General features: G+C 48.8%; 1 protein-coding gene across 2 annotated transcripts in view; it reads right to left on the bottom strand.

Moving 5' to 3' along the window:
* LOC146191131 (uncharacterized) overlaps positions 1-22183 on the bottom strand; it is a 118026-nt gene that overhangs the window by 15406 nt on the left and 80437 nt on the right. For both annotated transcript variants that reach the window (XM_084601609.1, XM_084601608.1), the window contains exon 2: positions 8769-8849. In XM_084601609.1, the coding sequence (XP_084457735.1) occupies positions 8769-8849 (81 nt within the window). The remainder of the gene's footprint in view (positions 1-8768; positions 8850-22183) is intronic.

Here is a 22183-nt window from a genome sequence, read left to right as displayed (position 1 = left end):
TCAGGAGCCCCCATTGAAGGGGTGGGCAAGATAAAGGGTGCTCCCTCAATGGTCGCGTCATTCTGCCCACATCGATGTTTCGCTGCTATTCGGAAATGAGACGGCGCATGTTTCTTCTTTTGTGGCGATATTTGCTGGAACTTTGACATTCACAAATCGCCAACACTGAATCAAAGTACCAGGAACAAAAAAAAATCACTCCGACACTGCGTAAATAACGGCGTCCGTTATCAGATTTACGTGCCGTATCGCGTGCTTCTTGCACAGCTTGCGTTCGTTTATCTGCCACCAAAGTTACTTTCTAACTCAAGAATGGTCTGTATTGCGTATTCCACGTCTAGCGATGTATCGAATATCCTCCTCACGCGTTTGGACCGGCTGCCTATCTACACAAAGAGTTCAGAGTTCAGCATTCTCAGCTGCAAGAGTATCCGTTCCGTCCTGCATTCTGTCTTTGTTTACTGTTTTATCTTTGGCCGGATCAGCGAAGTAAGGAACATTAGCCGACGGAAAGAAAAATAAAACAAGGCGGGAGGGGGGATTATTCACGAAGAAAGATACACGACGAAGCCACATCCGACGTTGCAAATGGGCCCTTCCTGGAAAAAGTCGCGTTTAAAAGAAAGACAACTCAAAAATAAGAAGCCGCAGCAGCAAGCAAGAAGGGATCCTTTAATACAAGTAATGGAAACAAGTTCCAGTCTCCGAAACAAGTTCCAACCACGGCCGAACTCCAATATATTTTTCTTGTTGCTTACAACTGCCCACAATCCGTTTGAAGCCTTCACTAGGCACCGGCCGTCCCGCCAGCCACCATAAAGCCGTGCCTGTACAAGATGTTCTTCGCCACATCTTTTGCCACTCTCCCTCCCGTAAGTTATGCCAGATCACCGGAAACGCGCCATCGTTTACGCAGCCCGCGCTATCCCAGAAGCCTCAGCACGCTGCGCACCGCAGCCAGCGCAGTGCGCACGTCTGACACGGCGTGTTGAAAGTCCTGATCGAGCAGGCGACACGTCTTCGAAAAGCAATTCTTCCTCACCCCCATCCCTCCTCTATTTTCTTTTTTCTCCCGTCGGACTTCTCCCGACGCTTCTTTTTCCACTGATCTCGTTTTCTTGTTCTTTTTTGTCTCCTTGTTGCGTTCTTGTTGTTTCGGCGCGTTCCCACAGCGTTCTCTGAATGCAGAGCCGCTCTCGAGCGGCGATTCGCATTCGAGGCACGCAGCCAACGCTACATGGGGCCATCGCCATTCTAGCGCGTAAATGTGCCCCCGTAGAGTACGCGCGCGAGACAAGAACCGGCGATATGGCAGCGGAGCCGAGCTGCGGACTGACCAGTTCGCATCATTCTGGCCGACAGCGCGAGGATAAAACGAGGCGCGCTTCCTCACTTCTTTTAGTTTTTTTTTTTTTTTTTTAATGCTCTATTTCAGCGTACGAAGATACCCCCTCCCTCCTTCCCTCATTATTATTCTCAGGGTTCTGAGCGGTTTATTCTCTTTTCTGTACGCATCTGTCAAGGCCACGGCCCTGCGGCTTACGCAGAACCGATGGGCTAGAAGGAAAGCGTAATGCCCGAGACCAGACAACACACCCTGACTGTTTTTTTTTTTTTTTTTTTTAATTCCGTGTTTTTCTCAGTGATATTACCTCTGCTGTTGCGCAACGCGGCAGGAGGTATTCCAGCTCCCACATGCGCGTGTTTAGTGTACTGCGTAAAAGAAAGATGCTACGTGAAAAATAAACTATCATGAATCCGTATTAAAGAACCAGCCTCATTGCTGAGTAGAAGCGACGACAGAGCTGCCTAGAAGCGAAGATAAAGCAGGTATAACGTGCCACTCCTCGAACAACCACTACTAACTGCATGCTGAGATGCGGCGGGAAGGCGTTTGAGCCAACAGATAAGAGATGAAAGTATTAGCAACCGCACTTCGAATTTTACCATGGCCGGTTCGCATAAAAGGTGATCAGGACAAGGTTTCACCCCTTATCCTCAACCCCACCCGAGAGAACTGGGAGGCGACCCTGTCCGGCTGATGCTCCCTAGAGGCCCAAAAGGTCTTAACGCAGCGCGCCCGGGCTGCGGCAAACGCCAATAGAGTGCCTGTCTAGGCATCTCACCTAGTGTATATACCTCTCTATAATATAATAAATGTTTTCACCACCACCACCCCCTTATCACGTCGCAATGTAGAGCTATGCTTCAGAAGCGGCGAGTCCCTTGTATAACATTCAAGCACGAACTGTGCAGAACACATGCGCCCGCTTGAAGTGCTTCTTATCACGATGGCTAAAGATCTGCTGTATATATGTATGCTGAACTCAAAATGAGAACCACGAATTAGCAAGGTGCAAATATTTGCGCGCTTCTCTTTCTAAAGAGCCCCTACATCAATCTAGCAACAATATGGAGCAAATATATTAATTTGTGTTCTCCGGAAAGCAAGCGCTACTCGTGGGACTGAGCGGACGCTATGCGTGATTTTCACGACCAAGACGGGCCCCACAATTGATTCAACGCTGTGGAGTAAAGCAGGACTACAGTGGTCGGCCCGATAGCACCCCGCACTTTATACCCAAACGTCGCCCAGAACGTTCAATGCGTTTTTCGACGGATTCCGTCCTTCTACAATCACATCAATAATGCGTCACTCGTTCTCAACAGAGCCATGCCTAGCTACCGCGCGCTGGACATATTTCCCCTTGCGGAGGCTCTGGCTTCGGCCTGCAAGGCCAGCGAGGGCCGCATGTCCGAAAGGGTGCTCTCGACCAGGCGCCAATGTAGATTGCAGTGAAACGAAACCAGTACGAACTTTTCACTTCGGATTGCAGCCAGATTACGGGAGGGGGAGGGGGGGGGGGGCTTTGTTGAATGAAGGGAAACGCTTCCCAGCGGCCAGCTGCTGGGGTGGTGGCAGCCTGGAAGCGAAAACAAGGTGGAGGGACGCACAGGGTGGAAGCTGTCCGTTCAAGGTCGCGGCGGGTACAAAGGGATCCCCGCTCGCTGCAGCAGCGTGCAGGACCTCACTGGGCACTGCGCGGACAGCAGCAGCGGCCCTTTCAGCCCTGCTGACCTTGTACGGCTCGCTGAGAAAGCAACGGAGAGAGCGAAAGCAAAGACGACCGGAAAGCGACAATGGATCTCCCAGTCCGTTCTGCTCGGACGGAACCCAGGACTGCCGCTGTGCGGAAGAACGGAAAAGGGTCACTGTGTTTGTGGGTCTGCCGGCCGTGCCGAAAAAAGAGAAAGATGAATCTACAGATGCTTTTCCAGGAAGCCCTGCGGTTCTTTACGGTACGGGAGAACTTCACTCACGCGAGAACCGCAGCCGAGGAACGGGGTCGTAGTAAAAGAAGAGGCCCGTAAACGAGCCGCGTTCTTCCCTTCTTTTCGCTGTCTCTCTCGCCCTCTCTCGTGAATGGCAGCGAGAGTATTTGGAGGGGGCCGCCCGCAGCCGGTGTGAAAGAGGGGCAAGCTTTGCTCCGGACAACGTCGGTCCCGTATGCCACCGGCCTTCTCCAAGTTTGTGGCACTCGCCCCCCTCAACGCACGTTCGGTCAACAAGGCCTCTGGCAGGCCAGCTCACTACTTGCAAGGGGACGGCAGGAGGCCCGTTCACTCTGGAAAACATTTCTGCGCACGACGCCAAAGGCTTCTGCTTTTGTATTTTTATGGCGCACCGTTGTGTGCGCGCACGTGGCCACGCGCGTAGTATGTTCCACCGGGAAATTGCAGCCCGCTGCGGAACAGCCAGGAACAAGGAAGTGAGCGCGCTTCTGCAGTGGCGCGGGCGATCCACGTACCCGCTGTGCTTGCATGCCGCCGATGGCAGTGGTGGCACTTCGTCATTCTGACGCTTTCGCTCCAGGAGGGGACCCACCAGTCCTCGCAGTTTTTGACGGTGGCGGCGCCAGTCCGGTCTTCTCGGACTAGTCTTCTTTCCTTCGCGCGTTCCACGCAGCATGCGCCCCAGCGAGGATTTTATCGCGCCTCACCCCGCATATATTGTCCCTGCTGGGACTCGGGGACCCAGTTCATTCACGAGTCTCAGCCGGAAGAGCGGGCATAGCCGCCGTGGTTCCGTTTCCCCCCTTTGGGCCCACCCTCACATCGTGCTTCTTCCTTTCTTCGCCTTGCATAACGACGTTCTTCACAATTTCGCGTCGTGAACGAGGAAGCTGCCCCTTAATCTCTCTCTAGGGACTGAAGCTCGTACGACGCTGCCGCCGACGAGTGACGTCAGCACGCCGTTCCATATGGCGGGCCGTCCATCCGCCCTGCATATGGTCGTGTCGCTTGCCGACGACGTCTCGACGCGGTGGCAATCGTTGCTACAGCAAGGACACGAAAGCGCACGCGCGCATTTAAGACGGTGGTTGTGCGCGCGGACGGAAACTCCTCAGCGGGAACCGTCATCATCGCTTCCGTCTGCCGACATGCGCGGATGATTGAACGAGACGACGGCGATGCTCTCGAGCGACAACGGAAGAACGCGTAATTGCAGCTTCCCCGTTCGTTTTTCATTTCGAACGGCAAAATGAAAACATGACCGGCGTTCTACCGAAGGAACTTGGTCGCTCTATTTATGAAGCAATCGCCACGACGCACTTGTTTGCATGCAGAAGGTCAGATATTGATAACGTGTGTATCGGAAAGACGGCACAACAATCAGAGCAGCTTTGATGACATTTCTGCCGGTTCTATACCGACCGAGAGACCGTGTAAACACGAACCTCACGCCCGCGCTCTCCAGCAGAGCTCACGCGATATTGATATCCGCAGGAAGTCTTATCATCGAGAGGAGATAACTCCGACCCAAGCAGCACGTGCGTTTTGTTTACGACAGAAGCGTGACATCGAGGGGAACGCATAGGACGAACAATAAATGTGGAACGAAAAGACATTTCTCGCATGGTGTAATAGCGGTTCTATGAGGAACTCATAGAACGGGGGCTTTCCAAAGATGGGAGGGAGGGGGTCCCAGAGGGATAATGTAGAAGCGAATTTGAATCGGCGCGAACAATAACGGAACAGAACCTGACACTCGCAGCTGTCTCTTCTCGTATAACAGAGCATTCTGCACGGAAAGAGAGGGAGAGGGGAAGAGAACCAGGCCGAGGAACGAACCGCGGTCTCCCGTGGAGATGATGGTGGCCACGTCCGCGGCGGCGTCTTCGCTAGAAAGACGAAACCGCGAGAAACGTGACGCACGTGTTTCTCGGAGCCCTCAAGCGGAGCTGCTGGATGCGAAGAGGATGCGTTCAGCCGCGCGCGAGTGAGTGCTCGCGCGGTTGCGACCATGGGAAACACGGATCTCACTACTGCGACGCGGGAAGCAGAGGAGACGGCACCAGCGACAATGCTCGCTTCTTTCGCCAGTTCCCAGACTAGCTCATGCACTCAAGTGTCACCGTTCTTTCGCTTTCTTTTTAAATTTTTTGCTCTTGGCGTAGATGGGTAAAATGCGACAGTGATGACACACGGGTTCCGATATCGCGCGATAATGAGTCACCGCCGATCTTCGGATAAGAGTGCCTGCTGTCACACATGAGTGAAGAGGGAAAAAAAAATGACGTTTCCATTTCCAGTTCGATGCCCGCATAGTGATCAGCTCTGAGTCGCCAGAACGAGTGACGACAGAGTAGTCGAGACGTGAAAAAAAATCGTCACACAGGGAAGTGACTATGACATAAGGGACGGGGATCCCTGATGATTCCGATATTAGGTTACATGGGAGTCATGAGAGGTTCCAATGCAGTTATGATAATCACCGAGTAGTGCGGTAGCATTACTTTTGGCGTCACCCAATCGAGTGCAGAGCCACACTGTTCAGGCAGCGACATGTATGAGACTTCATGATTGACCAGCTGAACTCCGTGCAGCTCCGTGTACTCCGTTTAGCTCCGTGGCGTCGCATCCTTAAAGGCGGGTCTTTGAAATGTCCCCAAATTTCATTTTCCGCTGCCAACACTCCAACGACATCTCCAATCCCAATATTCATCACCAATGCAGTGGAATATTCATCACTAGCAGCAGTGGAACAACAAAGCGACGGTGAAATTTAATTCAAAGGCGCAGCCGGAAGGTAGTCGACTGTAAAAGCGAAATGTGAAACAATATTGCTAAGCCGATTTTCCCATCTCATTGCGCGACACACATGCACAGTGTTTTGTTTTTTTCTCCTCCGGTATTATATCTGTGTTACGCTGCTGATCAAGAAGGTGGCTTCGCAAATCAGGGCAACACAGAATCAGCCTGTTTTGTGAAGGTCCCCCGAGCACCCACGACCCCATCCACCTCCGGCTTCGCTGTTCATACCAAAGAGCAGGCGCGACCGGCCGCCGCTGATGGCGGCGGTGGTCCCCTTTGTCGCCGCCTCTACCTCCTGACCCCGGAGGTCAACTCGGGACTGTGACCCCGAGCGCGGGGGTGGTGGTGGTGAGGACGTGTCAGGTGCACGTGCGGGTCGCGCGCTGGCTGCCATCTGACGCCGGGTGAACTCCGCAGTCTCAGAGGAGGATAAATAAAGCACGCACATCACCGCCTGCAGCGCGCGGTCCATGCATTGTGCGTCTTGTCTTTTAGCCTCGCTTAAACTTCTTTAGTCATTTTAGTTTCTTTGTCGGCCCTCCGCGAGAGGGATGCTAAACCCGCGTGGACGAGGTCCCGCATGCAGAGTGCGCGCGGCGCGATATCAAACGGGGTTCTCCGCGGCCAGACTTGTTGTTCTCCTCCGCGGGGTCACGAGGTCCCTCCACTCCGCAGAGTGCTAGCAGCGATGGTGCCTTGATGCGTAATATCCTCCCTCCTCCCCTTCGTTCACTCTTTTTTACCGCTTTTTTCTCCCTCGCAGATGCTGACGGCGTATTGCAGGTAGTCTCAGAAAGAGAAAGAGAGAAACGTGCAGGAATAAGTAAAACCAACGCCGTGTGGTCTGTGACCCCTGTGGTTGCCGTATGCTGGGCCAGCTTCAGCGAACTCATCGAAGCACACACATGGAGAGCTTCACACACTAGGAGAGAAGGAGAGTGGAAGGTGGGGGGGTAGGGAAATATGAAGAAAAAAGAACTACGCTTGGAAAAAAAAGAAAAAACGGTGGAGCGCTCGTTCAATGGAAAGTGAGCAGACGAAATCGTGAACGCGGCTCGGAAGGGGGCCTCCAGGTTGAGGGTCGAGCGGATAAGAAAAAGTTACGACACAAGTTTAAAGCCTACTAAGCAATGAAGGTGGGCTAAGAAGAAGAAGGAGCTCTGAGGATCGAGACCTCCCCGCCAATCGCGCACACAAAAAGAAGAAAAAAGAAAAGCTCCGTAAGGAAGAAAAACCGCAGTGGAACCGAGCTCCGCCGATTGCTCGCGAGGGGAACGCATGGAAGGTAAGAAAAGGTGATCGCCGCTTCTTTTTTATGAATGGGCCGAGAACGTAAGCAAGGGGAGAGGAGCGGAGAAGAAAAAAAGCGCTAGGCCGTAAACAAACTGGCTGCGGCGGTGAGAGGGCTGCACTAGCACGGAGGTTTTCCTTCTCTGCGATGCGAATGCCCTTCTGCGTGTTTCTGTCGTTCGTCGGCGCGCAGACGTGCTGCCCAGTTTCCAAGCTGCTCTTCCACGAAGTAAACGGGGACTACGCGACGATCTGCGCGACCTCCATTTGCTTCTCGCCCGGCGGCCATTCCGCTCTGAATGCGTCGCGAAGAAAGTTTGGTTAAGTTCGATTTGCTGTTATATTTTTCTGCCTCCCTTCCCCAGTTAACGCCGCCGCGATTTCGCTGGGGGATATCAAAGCAAAGCAGAGGGGAGGGTCGAGGAAGAGAACAGGACTTCCCAGCTGTTCTTGGTCGCCGACCTTCCACCGACCTGCCCCGTGCACCGAGTTACGCAACGGGGAAGAAAGCGGGTTTTGTTAGCGACGCATTCGAGTTCGGCGTACTTTGATACCTATACTGCACTGCCGTTTCATTTCTGTTCGTATGTCGAACATTTCTCCCGCGGAATGTATTCTTCTGTTGTCGCGCACTCGTGAACAGGGGTTGAAGTGAAGTCATCTTACGTAACGGAGAATTTTTGAATCGAGTCTTTTTGGCGCACTTTCACCCGGGCTGCTGGTGCTGAACTATTTTAGAGGAAAATACGTTGGGCGTGTTGAACTGCCGAAAGGGACGGACGGAGTCGTGCGTGATGGGAAACATCGTTGCTATAATTGACTAACTTTACAGCTTCTAAACATGTTACTTACTTACTCGTGAGGCACAACACAGAAATCAGGAAACTGCCTCACACAGCATGGTACAGAAAAGTAGATTTTAGCATTTGTTTCTTCCTCGAAGATACTGACGGCGTATTGCAGGTAGGCTCAGAGAGAAAGAGAGCAACGTGCAGGAATAAGTAAAGGCAACGCCGTGTGGTCTGTGACCCCTGTGGTTGTGTTTCTCTCCTTCCGGAAAGACATGCTACACAGCTTCTTCAGCACGATTGTCCATGACGCAGTGGACTATGCATACCCGTTAGAGAAGCGCTGTTACGATTTTAGCGGGGTGTTGTTTCTTTTTTTTTTTTATGGTACACTACTTTAAACGCATGTCTAGTAGCTGTGCAAGCGATCCATGAACATATGGTGGCAAAAAAAAAAAAGTGATTTTTTTGTAACTATTTTATAGGGAAGAAGACTTTGCGGCGTTAATTATAGCGGCCGCATAACGCGCACAATCGATCAGGCGAACTATCTCCGTGAAATCGTTCCCATCTGCCGTATACAAATTGACTCACCCGATATCTGGTCTGCCAGGCAGGATCTCTGTGTCTCGCAGCTGGCCAAGCGAAGTTATTGGGACCCGGCCGAAGATTGTCCTGCGCAAAACGAGGAAAATAAGGCAAATGTCAGCAACCCAATGCCACCCGATAGCAAATAAAAGCTCTCAAGCACTAGCCGAGCCACGGCAGAAGCACCGAATTGTATCGCTATTCATAATCACCATATCACAGCTTGATGAGAGCTAGCGTGCTTCCAAGTCAGTACTCCCTCCGCTAGAGGACTGACGAAACGATATGCATGGTTGTCTACAGAACGATGAACTGAGTAATTCGACGTCCTTGAAACCAGACATGGCAGTAATTGAATTACAGTAATGAAATTACTGTAATTTAATTACCTTTTTTGGTAATTTGTAATGTAACGAATTACTTTTTCAGTTCGGTAATTTAGTAATGTAGTGAATTACTTTTAGTAGTAATTTCGCAGCAAAGTAATTAATTCCTCTCGAAATTACTTTTACTAAAGTGCGCCATCACTCCATCAATAGACAACAGAGTAGAGAGCGCGAAAGCAGGAACGACGTGCTGCAATCCGAAGCCAGCGTAACGGATTGGCAAAAGGAGACAGAATTGAGCAGAACTATAGTCAACTAGAATACTCTGGAGAACAAGTTGTTTTGTTTAATAGCTTTACTTAGTGTTACGACCAAGCATCCGCATTTGCGCGCTCTATTGTTCGCCTGTGGGCATGGAAAAGTTTTGTGAATATGTGGTGATGGTCCATTGGCTCTAAGTGAGCCTGTTTCCAGGAATCCTGTTTTGTAAGCATGTTTTGCTTTGTGGACAACCTGCAAATGCCAAATTGGCCCTGTCAAGAGAACGTCTGGAAAAACACAAAGAAACGTCCCCCTGCGGGAAATAGCAGGAAGTGCTTTCTTTTGTTCACCCTTCCAGTCGAGAAGTGCTATCCTCCAGTGATGAATGCCTCCTATCCAAAGGAGACGACAGAGTGACATGTCCGCTGACGTGCAGGACAAGAGAAGAGCATGACTCATACGGCCATTAAGTGATTTCCCGGGAATGCAGGAAAGATTTGCAATTGTCGAAAAGGGACCATGTTGGGAGCCCTATGCGGCGCCACGTGCACTCGGGTTTCTGAGAAGTAAAACCCCCAGAACCAGCCTGTGGTTTCTTTGCTGAAGAATAGAAATGTACCTCCTCTCCTCGCCGTTCCCAAGCTTTTCCCGCCAACAAGTGATCACGCCCAACGAATGAATGCCGGACCAGTCAGTGCTTCAGACCATCAGTGCAGTGATGTGTTCGATTGGATGCCGATACCTGAGGGGCGTGCCCTGGATTTGGTTGGTCAGCATCTTCAGAGAGGGGCTGGACATAGGGGGTTTTTAAGGACGCTGCAGAGCACGAAATGTCGCTCTGGGCCCTGGGTAAACGGCTCATCCAGTCGCTTCTCGCTATGAACTCTTAACGCTTGTCATTTTGCTGATGTACCCTTCTTCTTCATGTAAATATTCTTGTAAATACGTTTTCTCAAAGTGCCAGTAAACCTGCTTGTACATATTTCACCAACTTCGAAGATTCAGTCCTTCTTCAACCCCGAGTCTCTGCACGCTACCAAGTGAAGGCCGGGTCGACATAGCCCCAGCGTCACGACAACTGGTGCCCAGCGGTGGGATCTGAATCTACAAGCACAACGACTGGTGGCAGCGGTGACCAGCGTTGGGATCTGGATCTACAAGCTACAACATCTGGTGATTCGAGGTGGATCTGAATCTACAAGCCACAACATCTGGTGATTGGAGGTGGATCTGAAGCTACAAGCCACAACATCTGGTGATCGGAGGTGGCATCTCAAGCAACAAGCAGGCGCAACAATCGGCCAACAAGAGAGCAGCTCGGAACATCGATCGCATGTGTGGGTGAGTGCTTGGCTTTTCTTCTGATGTGGACCAGGTTCTAGAACAGGGTTAGATTTTAGAACTGGTAAAAAGTGTTGAAACGCCTTTAGGTTTGGTAGTTTGCACTGTTGTTTTGGAAGTAGCCGACACTCGGAGCGATCATGGACCTACAAAAGCTGCAGAAACCGGACCTGTTGCTATTGTGTGAGGAATTGGGAATTGATACAAGTGGTTTGGCACGAAAACCCTTGATTTTAAAGGCAATCACTGATTTGGGAGCCGATGATGAGGAGCTCAGTGAAGCATGGAACCTCATCGCCCAAAACAAGGAGGAACAACTCAGCCAGGAAAAGAGGCGTGAGCGCGAACGTCAGAGGGAAAAAGAGGAAAGGGAGCGCGAACGTCAGAGGGAAAAAGAGGAAAGGGAGCGTGAACTTGAGAGGGAAAAAGAGGAAAGGGAGCACGAACGTGAGAAGCTTGAGAGAGAAGCAAAAAAGCGGGAGCTAGAAATTGAGCTCCGGAAATTAGAAGTAGAGTTGAGCAAGAGGTCGGGCAATTGTCCCCAGCTAGCGGTACCTCTTCTCAACAAGGAGGCAGATTTCAAGATGTCAAAGTACATGCAGCCATATGTGATATCAGGGGATATCGGTCTGTATCTGGGTAACTTTGAGCGAACTTGCGAAGAACTGTCCTTCCAGCGAGACACGTGGTCTCAGAGATTATTGACGGTTCTGCCCTGCGAGGCAGCGGAGGTTGTCGCGCGGCTAAACAAGGAAGACGCGGACAACTACGAGAAGGTCAAAGCTTGCCTTCTGATTTTCGGAGACAGAGATGTGCAGGCCTTAACACGTTCAAAGGCGCGAGAACTAGCTACACTGCTCATTCCAGAAAAATCCACAGCGGAGGAAACGGCAGTTAAAACAGTGGTAAATACGGCAGATAGCAGGTCAGAAAACTTTGAGAGCGAGGCATCTCAGATATGTCAACTTGAAAGTGAGCTTGATGAGACGCGGAATGAGGACGTTCTTGAGAGTAACCTCTTGCCGCCAGTGTCTAGTAATCTCACGAGACTTTTAAGTGGAACTCGAGAGGACTTAGCTATGGAGCAAGCCAATGATCCCAAGAATAAGCTCGAAGTACAGTGGGAAGGACCTGCTAAAGTCGTTGCAGAGCTTTCTGACACTAACTACGCAGTGAAAATCCCCGATAGGCGTAAAGAAGTGCGCATTTATCATTGCAATCTTATGAAGCCTTATGTGCAGAGGGAAGCCGTGGTAAATCTAACGTTAAACCTTCCCGAGGAGATGGGGGACAACTTGATTTGCCTCAGCGGAAAAGGAAGCAACGCTCAGGAGCTTCTCAAAAAGACGGAGCAGAGAGGAGAACTAAAGAAATCCCAGCTGTCCGATCTGGGCGAGATAATAACAGAGTTTGAGGCCTGCTTCGTGGACAGGCCAGGCAGAACTGATTTGACTGAGCACGATATTGAGCTGACTTCAGACGTGCCAGTGCGATCAAGGTGCTACCGATTTTCTCCAAGGCAAAGAGAAATTCTGGATAGGGAAGTAACTCGCATGCTGGAATTGGGAGTAATAAAACCCTCGGAAAGCGATTATGCTTCGCCTATGATCTTAGTAGAAGCTCCAGGTAAAGACCCTAGGCCTGTGGTAGACTACCGAAAGCTAAATTCTCTCACCAGGGATCAAGTGTATCCTATTCCGAATATTGAGGAGAGAGTAGAACAGGTCAGTAGAGCGGCATATGTGACTACGCTGGACCTTACTCGAGGATACTGGCAAGTACCGCTCACTGAACGCGCCAGCAGATACGCGGCTTTCGTCACTCCGACGGGCAGCTACCAGCCAACAATGATGAGTTTCGGGCTCAAAAATGCTCCATTTTGTTTTTCCCGACTCATGGATAGGGTTTTAAAGGGGTGTGAAACATTCGCGGTGCCTTATTTAGACGACATTGCGGTTTTTTCCGACTCATGGGCGGACCATATGGTACATCTAAGAGCTGTACTGAGCCTTTTGCGTCAAGCTGGACTAACCGTAAAGGCCGAGAAATGTTGCCTGGCAAGGGCGACCGTGGACTACTTGGGTCACAATGTAGGTCAAGGTTTCAGGAAACCCAGCGAGATTAAGATTTCTGCGGTAGCAGACTACCCGCGGCCGAGCACGAAGACGGAAATTCGAGCATTCCTGGGTCTGACTGGGTACTACAATCACTACATCCCTAACTATTCAGCTTTGGCTAGCCCTCTGACCGACGCTCTCCGCAAGACAGAACCGACAAATGTAGTCTGGGACGAACAAAAGGAAGCCTCCTTCGTAAACCTGAAGGCTGTGCTGATTAGCCGTCCGGTATTGCGAGCTCCAGACTATGGCCGAGAATTCACGGTCCAGTGTGATGCCAGTGATCGAGGGTTAGGTGCTGTTCTCTGCCAGAGAGATGACGACGGTAATGAGCACCCCGTGCTCTACTTGAGCAGAAAACTGAGTTCTAGAGAGAGGGCTTATTGCGCGTCAGAGAAGGAATGCGCTTGCATTGTATGGGCCATTCAAAAATTGCAGTGCTATCTTGGAGGGGCCAAATTCACCGTAGAGACGGACCATTGTCCCCTGGCTTGGCTGCAAACTGCGACATCGAAGAACAGTCGCCTTCTTAGGTGGAGCTTGATTTTACAGCAGTACAATTTTGAAATAAGATACAAAAAGGGGAAGTTAAATGGGAATGCGGACGCGCTTAGCCGCTCTTTCTAAGCGGTCCGAGATGTTCCTCACCATGTATCCAAATTGATAATCAGGTTTTTTTTTTTTTTCGTGCGCTTGAATATAGATGACTAAGTAAAGCAGCACGTTTGGTTTTCGAGGCATACGTGGGTCCTGAACGTCTTGAGAGTGGGCTTTTCTCGAACAACAATGGCAGTTTTCTTTTGACCTGGTCTCTTCAGACGGGAGCCGAGTGCTTGCTTCGACATGTGGTTGAGTTTCAGATAGCTCAAGCAATTTGGCCTACAACAATCAAGACAACGCGACAAGCAACAGCGAGCTTCAAGCGTTCACGTGCAGGCCATTAAGTCGTCTCTTCATGCAGCAGCTGCGGCTGCTGCCCTCCGAGTCTCTTCTGGCGGGGGAGGAGGCTGTTACGACCAAGCATCCGCATTTGCGCGCTCTATTGTTCGCCTGTGGGCATGGAAAAGTTTTGTGAATATGTGGTGATGGTCCATTGGCTCTAAGTGAGCCTGTTTCCAGGAATCCTGTTTTGTAAGCATGTTTTGCTTTGTGGACAACCTGCAAATGCCAAATTGGCCCTGTCAAGAGAACGTCTGGAAAAACACAAAGAAACGTCCCCCTGCGGGAAATAGCAGGAAGTGCTTTCTTTTGTTCACCCTTCCAGTCGAGAAGTGCTATCCTCCAGTGATGAATGCCTCCTATCCAAAGGAGACGACAGAGTGACATGTCCGCTGACGTGCAGGACAAGAGAAGAGCATGACTCATACGGCCATTAAGTGATTTCCCGGGAATGCAGGAAAGATTTGCAATTGTCGAAAAGGGACCATGTTGGGAGCCCTATGCGGCGCCACGTGCACTCGGGTTTCTGAGAAGTAAAACCCCCAGAACCAGCCTGTGGTTTCTTTGCTGAAGAATAGAAATGTACCTCCTCTCCTCGCCGTTCCCAAGCTTTTCCCGCCAACAAGTGATCACGCCCAACGAATGAATGCCGGACCAGTCAGTGCTTCAGACCATCAGTGCAGTGATGTGTTCGATTGGATGCCGATACCTGAGGGGCGTGCCCTGGATTTGGTTGGTCAGCATCTTCAGAGAGGGGCTGGACATAGGGGGTTTTTAAGGACGCTGCAGAGCACGAAATGTCGCTCTGGGCCCTGGGTAAACGGCTCATCCAGTCGCTTCTCGCTATGAACTCTTAACGCTTGTCATTTTGCTGATGTACCCTTCTTCTTCATGTAAATATTCTTGTAAATACGTTTTCTCAAAGTGCCAGTAAACCTGCTTGTACATATTTCACCAACTTCGAAGATTCAGTCCTTCTTCAACCCCGAGTCTCTGCACGCTACCAAGTGAAGGCCGGGTCGACATAGCCCCAGCGTCACGACACTTAGTTTTTGCCTTTATGGAAACTAGAAAGTAATTTCAAAGTAACTGAATTACTCAGTAGAAGCAATTGTAATGTAATTTTATTACTTTTGGGGAGCAGTAATGAGTAATGTAATTTTATTACTTTTCTGCGATTTTCAACAAAGTAATTAGTAATGTAATTTAATTCCTTTTCAAAAGTAATTTTGCCATGTGTGCTTGAAACGACACTGGTGACAACATCTAATTACAGATCACAGAAGAAAAAAAAAACTGATACCCTGTCTCTTTCTTGCTATGTTGATGTTTTCATTTCTTTTTTATTTCGCCGACAAACTGTTCACTTGCCGGCGAAAAAGCGGGTTGTCTTCCCGCCAGTCGATCCAAACCCACGTCGTCCGCACTGAAAAAGGACGGCTTGTAATTGTTTTGGAGTGAACGACTGGTAACGTAGCCTCCAAGATCCATGGTTAAAGTTGTCGACGCAAACAATTCACTTGCCATATCGACCGGCGACTGTGACGACCACATTTTGTGTTTGCTTTTGTATTTTAAGAACTTGAAAAACCTCGTTTTAGCAATTGAGAGCGGTCCCTTCGAATCCACCACTGGAACACAAATTGTGCCACGATTTCACAAGAAAGCTGGTGAGTACATCCAGTACATACAGAAGCAGTACTGCTTCACCGCACCTCCGACTACTATGCTTGGCACGGCCAAAAGGAAACGCGGGCGATGGGCCTATGGCCGGGTTGAGAAGAACGCATGTCCGGGGCTGATGCACATGTAGGCCCCTACACAATTCATGCAATAGTGAATACGATTAGTTTTACGACACAGAACACAAACGCAGCCACTAACTCTCAAGGCTGAGCTACACGTATACGCGAAAATTAGCGCGTCGCACCAGCCTTCGCGCGAACAGAAATGCATGTATCGCTTGGCTCGTCGCTCGGACCTGCCGAAATAGAAAATTTCCCTTGTTCGCCCGGAAGTGTATGCGCGATCAGTCAATCGCGAAGTGTACATAACTACTGCTCATTTCGAACGCTTTCGTTCTTTTGCAGTGTTTCATTGTGATCGTGCATTACCGTGCTGTCATTACCGTGCTGTCATTACCGTGCTGTATTCTCAGTACGTAGGCATCCTTTGCTCTATACTGCACGTGCATAGCTAATCTGTAGCCGCTTTCCTGTCCATGCGCACCCTGGGACTCGTGAACAGGTGGCTACCAAAGATGTTCGTGACCGCAAGGGAGTCAGAGGAAGAAAGACCATTATTTTAGCCCTGTATTGTGACGTTGCTCCAGTAACCCGAGATGAAATGTATACCACCGAGCCAATCTTCTTCGCTGAAAGGCATTGGGTTTGACACAATTTGCTGTAAACGGCGTCAAATACACTTCGATGTAACACGTCTACATTGTCAACTTCGCATGCGACCCTTCATCAATTCGCCCCCACTTACATACGGACAGCAGTTTCTTCCGCGCGCTAAACCCTAAAATAAGAAGCGAAGTACTGGGCTTTCTACCGGTGTGTTTCGGTCTGACGCCTTCCTGTGTCGGGTAGGGGAAACCAGAGCAATGCTCTTCGACCTTACTTTCACCTTCCACCACTTCGCACGGTGCCCGAGTTCTAGTCTTCGTCGTCTTCTAGGACGACGGAAGCTAAGCACCACCACCACTCTGATGCATGCGACCCCCTCCCCCTCCCTCTCACTCTTAGTGTAACCTTCCCCTCTTTAGTACTGTAGACGGGCACCGGCACCCTCCGGTCCCGACCTGCGCGCTTGTCGCTTCTCTTAACTTCCACGTCCGCCGCTGAAACGCGGTGTTTGCTTCACTCCGGGATCTCCTCTTCCTTCCGTCGGTGCGTTTCATCCCAGCCGTAAAACTCGCAGAAAAAGGAGGGATAATAAAACCGCGGAGAGCGGTAAGCCGCCCCAAGAAATGAAATAGAAAGTAGAAAAACAATCAGCCGCAGCACCAGCAGCGAGTTGCGTCGCGTCGAGGGAAAAAAGAAAATGAAGAGAAATGAAAGCTCGGAGGAATGGCTCAACAACCGAGCGGGCAAGCGGCGGCGGGGGGCATTGTTCTTCACGCAAACAGAGGCTCCGCCGCCACACCGGAACGGCTTCTGCACGCGAGAACACGTACAAACGCACGCACACCCCGTGTGCGCCGCGGCGCCGAGATTTAAATTTATGCACGGTCACTATCTCTCTAATTTTTTTTTTTTCATCCTTCTTTCATTCTTTATCCTCCGCCGTCTCACTCTCCTTCATAGGCACCCGACGAAGATGGCTCAGGTAGTCGAAGCAGAGGCAACAGGTCTTTGAGGTTTCTCTCTCCCAGCATTACCCTTTCCGCTGCGGCGTCATCTCCCTCTCACATTTTCCGCTCTCTCCCCTGCCGACCCCCGGCTCACTATATAGTCGGGCCGGGCTCCGGCAGCGTGAGAATCGTCGAACCGTTGCTCAAACTCCCTGGTGCAACGGTCTCGCCCGTCGGTCGTCTTGTAAACGGCGCAGCTTGCTTGCTGGGTGCTGGCATGTGCGCCCCGGAAATTGACAATATCTGGCGGCGAAAGCCGCAGTTGGGAGCCTCTGAACTGTCTTCAGAGGAGGTGGGACCTTCTTGACGTCATTCGGGCATTGGTTCATCCCCCCCCCCCCCTTCCCGCTGCTTCTTCATTTTTTTCTTTCATGCATTTTATTCTGTTTCCTCAAGTGAAAGCGCAGCTTAGTGCGATCTCCTTCCCCTACATTTTTGTGCATACAGGCATATTTATTTCTCCTGCGAGAAGTCCGACGCGGGGAAAGTGGATGAACAATGTTGTGGCCTCCATCTGGCCGGGACGCAAATTCCGAACGTTATCAGCGACTTCAAAAATATGGCAAAACTCAAGAAGAGAACGGGAAACAGAAAAACGAAGCACTCGCGCGTACCTTTTGTTTTACCCCTGCCATCGTTTTAGGATGTCCCATATTTTTTGAGTGATGCCACATCCTTTCAGCCGAAATACCTCATCATACTAGTTCATTGCTAGGAAGGCGGTCGAGGTACACGCAAGTATGTTGATCGCCCTGTTGCCGGTTTTTGTTGCAAGCAGACTTGTTCAAGCTAAAACTGGTTCGGTTTGTTAACCCGGCTGAAGCCCGTTATACTTAGTGGCATGGGCAGAGGCTCTTTATTTTTCTTTACTTTTGCATGCCTCAGCATAGAATATGTTATCCCGGCTGAGCGATCTCGTGACTGTGACACGCAAGACATACAAAAGCGCACAGGTTCGAAAGGCGCAGAAGAGTATTTGTAAAACAGACATTGATGGGCGGCTGGAAATTTTAAAACACGTTGAAATCTTCAAGGATGCGTTCGAACTATACCTTTATTGCTAAACACAAGGCTTCTTGGAAGCGGCACTGCTCAACCCTTGAGGAGTACCAGGGCCTGCCCTTTAGAAAAGTTAACGCCCACTCGATCATTACCAGATTAAAAGGCAGTGCACTTAGAAGTATGCAGAGTGAGACAAGGCATGTAGAACTTTTGGCTATACATGCGCAAATATATATATATATATATATATATATATATATATATATATATATATATATATATATATATATATATATATTTGCGCATATTTGCGCATGTGTAGCCAAAAGTTCTACATGCCTTGTCACACTCTGCATACTTCTAAGTGCACTGCCTTTTAATATATATATATATATATATATATATATATATATATATATATATATATATATATATATATATATATATATATATATATATGTATGTCCGTGGTGTTTCTAAGAGCATTTGTACATAAATAAATCAACCGGAGGTGTTTGGCTCCGCGTGAAATAAATCATGATGTTTCACATTACTCCGCAATATCCATCTGTCTCGATATATTCTGCCGTTGAAATTGAATCTTTTTCTTTTCGTTAAATTGAAAACCTACCAAGGGGTCACACTCAAGCTTATTTTTCCCCTTGCATCCTATTTTTTAAGGCAAGTGCGCTAGTCTTTCGATCCAGTTTTTGTGGAACAAAACTTCGAACATGTTAATGACGAAGTTCGCGGCTGGCAAGCTGTAGCCTTTAGAAAAGCAAAACATGGTAACTAACCGAAATTGATACAAGAGGGAAAAAAAACGCAATGAAACGCCGCCGATGTCTTTGAAATAGTGTACGCAGCTACTGCCAATTGTAGTATGTATCAGCCATAGCGCTAGACGCCGAAGCATTTTGTTGCGATGCTTCGGCTGCAAATAAAACGGATCCGGATATCTAGTTAATTAGCCTATTTAAAATTTAATACCACTCTACCATGTACACGCGCGATGCAAAGTTTAATTCTGCAAGTGACATTGATTTTTTTCTTTCTCTTTATCATTCTAAGCAGGGGCCTCATATGCAGAGCGATGGCCGCCTAATGTGATAAAACAGCATATATTTTTCCTTTTTCATTCGACATACATCCCGCTGTAGCGCTCCCACTATTGTTGTGACTGATATATGCACCAGGTATGGCAGCATCTTTATGTACAACAGCAGATTTGTGCGACATGAACATTTACAAACATGAGAGCTTTTGGCCGATGACGCATACGTCAGATTCAACAATGGTAGCCATCTGCAGAGCAGTGCGTCACTTTCTCTTGCAGACGCGATCCCTCTCTTACAAATGACATGAACCTTTCATACAAGGATATGCGTGCAGCCTGTTCATTTGTGTCAGTTTTACAACACACTGCTGGAGGACGGCGGGCTTACCTATGTTGTACAACCCTGCCTTCCTATGACACAAAAGTGTGTTTTTGCACGCGTGTGTGCGTGTACGTGCGTGAGTGTTGCTACTACAAGGCATTAGCTTTCTTGTATATTTGACCACACTGGGAAGAATGAGGTTTTCTATACAGCACTCTGAGCGGCGTAGTTTGAGTATATACATATTGTCGCGTCTCGATAGACCCTAAGGAAGGCCTAAAAACAAAACGCTTTCATGGGTGACCAGAAAGAGTCTCGCGTCGCAGCCTCCTTCAGTTGACTTCTTTTCAGCCACCCCTCGTGGTCCCTGCCGTCTTCTTATATGCAACAATCTGAAGCTTTTTACAACTCTCGTATAAGAAACCGTTATGCTGTTTTTGCACAAAAAAAAATGGAAATAAAATGAAACACGCCCATACAAGCACACCTGCAAATGCACGCACATAAAATGATTTCGTCCTACATGACGCAAATGTTCTTAGTTTTTTAACCAGCTCTGATTACAACGTCCAGTAGACAAATAATGAAACAGGTGCCTAACGCTAGCCCATACTCCTTCTGAACGTAAATCCTTATCTAGGAACAAATACTTTCCTACAAACCCGTTTTCTTCGATGTGGATATCACGCTGCTGCAGTAAGCGATTCTTTCGCCGCAAGGCATCACTCACACTTTCACCCCCGCTAACAAAGTCCAGCGCAAATTTGCATGTCGCTTACGGCACTCGCTCTCTTCTTTGATTCTGTTAATTGCTAAAATTCGCAGCGAAGACAATCTTGCCGTTAACTGCGTGCGTCGATTACTTTTGCAGTCGATGACTCTGATAAGCTATGTTAACAACACTTACTATATAACGCGAAAAGGTCACATGAACCTTACTCATTTGTCCTTTTCAGCATAGCAGTGTGGCTTCGCTCTCAAAAAGAAAGTTTACAAGCACTGCTAAGTGTGTTCCAAAGTACAGTAGAGAATAATCTAGGCACAATTGCGTGAAATAAAGTAGTATGTATATCGTATTCAGATATGTGGCGCAAACAAAGACAAACACAGGAGAAGATCCACAACACACGCGCACACTACCAACTGTAAGAAGAACTGGAAAACACTTCCTCTTCTACACTCAGGCACGTCTCAACTTCTTCTTCTCATCTTCCTCTTCTTTGCCAAGGGGAAAATGGCACTCTCTTCCTCGCAGACCATAACCTTGTCCAAACATGGCGGTGACCAATCTCTTTTTCCTCTTCTTCTATTCTTCCTCTTCTTTACTAAGGGGATAGTGACACTTTCTTCCTCTCAGCCCAAAAAACATCGACCAAACATAACAGTCACAAACTCTATACTGTCTTGTAAATCCACACCACTGCATTGCCCAGTAACTCCTACCACACTGGACAGGCAAATATCACCACATAGTCACAAATCATACACTAAAAACACCACCACACAAATACAGCAAATACAGTAGGACATGTCCATCTACACCCCATAACTTAAGTAGTCCCTATCTATTGAGAAACTATATCTTGCCAACATCTAAGAAGCCACGAGGCCCATGTACTTAAGGGGGTTATGGGGTGTAGATGGACATGTCCTACTGTATTTGCTGTATTTGTGTGGTGGTGTTTTTAGTGTATGATTTGTGACTATGTGGTGATATTTGCCTGTCCAGTGTGGTAGGAGTTACTGGGCAATGCAGTGGTGTGGATTTACAAGACAGTATAGAATTTGTGACTGTCATGTTTGGTCGATGTTTTTTGGGCTGAGAGGAAGAAAGTGTCACTATCCCCTTAGTAAAGAAGAGGAAAAAGAGATTGGTCACCGCCATGTTTGGACAAGGTTATGGTCTGCGAGGAAGAGAGTGCCATTTTCCCCTTGGCAAAGAAGAGGAAGATGAGAAGAAGAAGAAGTTGAGACGTGCCTGAGTGTAGAAGAGGAAGTGTTTTCCAGTTCTTCTTACAGTTGGTAGTGTGCGCGTGTGTTGTGGATCTTCTCCTGTGTTTGTCTTTGTTTGCGCCACATATCTGAATACGATGATGCACCAACTAGCCTCTCAAGCCGTTATTTTTAGTATGTATATTTATCTTTCGGTTTCCTTGGTTTTAATCGGCGCGGCAGACGCTCTGAAGCGTAGTTGGAGTTCGAAACCTGAAAACTGTTCACGTTTAACGCAGTGTGCGTTCTATTCTAGGTTCGAGCTTATTTCATTGTTAGCTTTGATGTAGAAAGTGGCATACAATCTGTTTAACCAGCTGCAAGGTACTGAATGGGCATTTCGTGTCTCCAACGTTGCACTTTAAGGAGGAGCTGCCGTTTTCCTTTCTTTGTTTTCCGTCCTCTTACTAGATTACTGTGCAGCGTCGCAAAAACTATCTTGATGTCTCGAAAGCTTAAGTTTAGATGTTTGGTTTACCTTCGCTGTAAACAATCTGTGTGTTTGGGAAACGGGGGGGGCTGACTGTGGCTCCTTGGCGAACAAACCACTGTGCTGCGTGTTTCGTGCGTTCCTACGTCAGACTCGCTTTCTTTCCCTCTTGCAAGAAAACTGGTCAATTATAGCAGTTATTTTCACTGGTGCAACAAGAATCAACATGGCGCAGCTGAAACGACACACGACTACTGGGTGCAGAAAAAGCACACA

Source organism: Amblyomma maculatum, chromosome 4, assembly GCF_055883805.1.
Source record: "Amblyomma maculatum isolate TAMU_Amacu chromosome 4, ASM5588380v1, whole genome shotgun sequence".
Lineage (NCBI taxonomy): Eukaryota > Metazoa > Arthropoda > Arachnida > Ixodida > Ixodidae > Amblyomma > Amblyomma maculatum.
The sequence above is the reverse complement of the archived record's forward strand: the minus strand, read 5'-3'. Positions and strand labels throughout refer to the sequence as shown.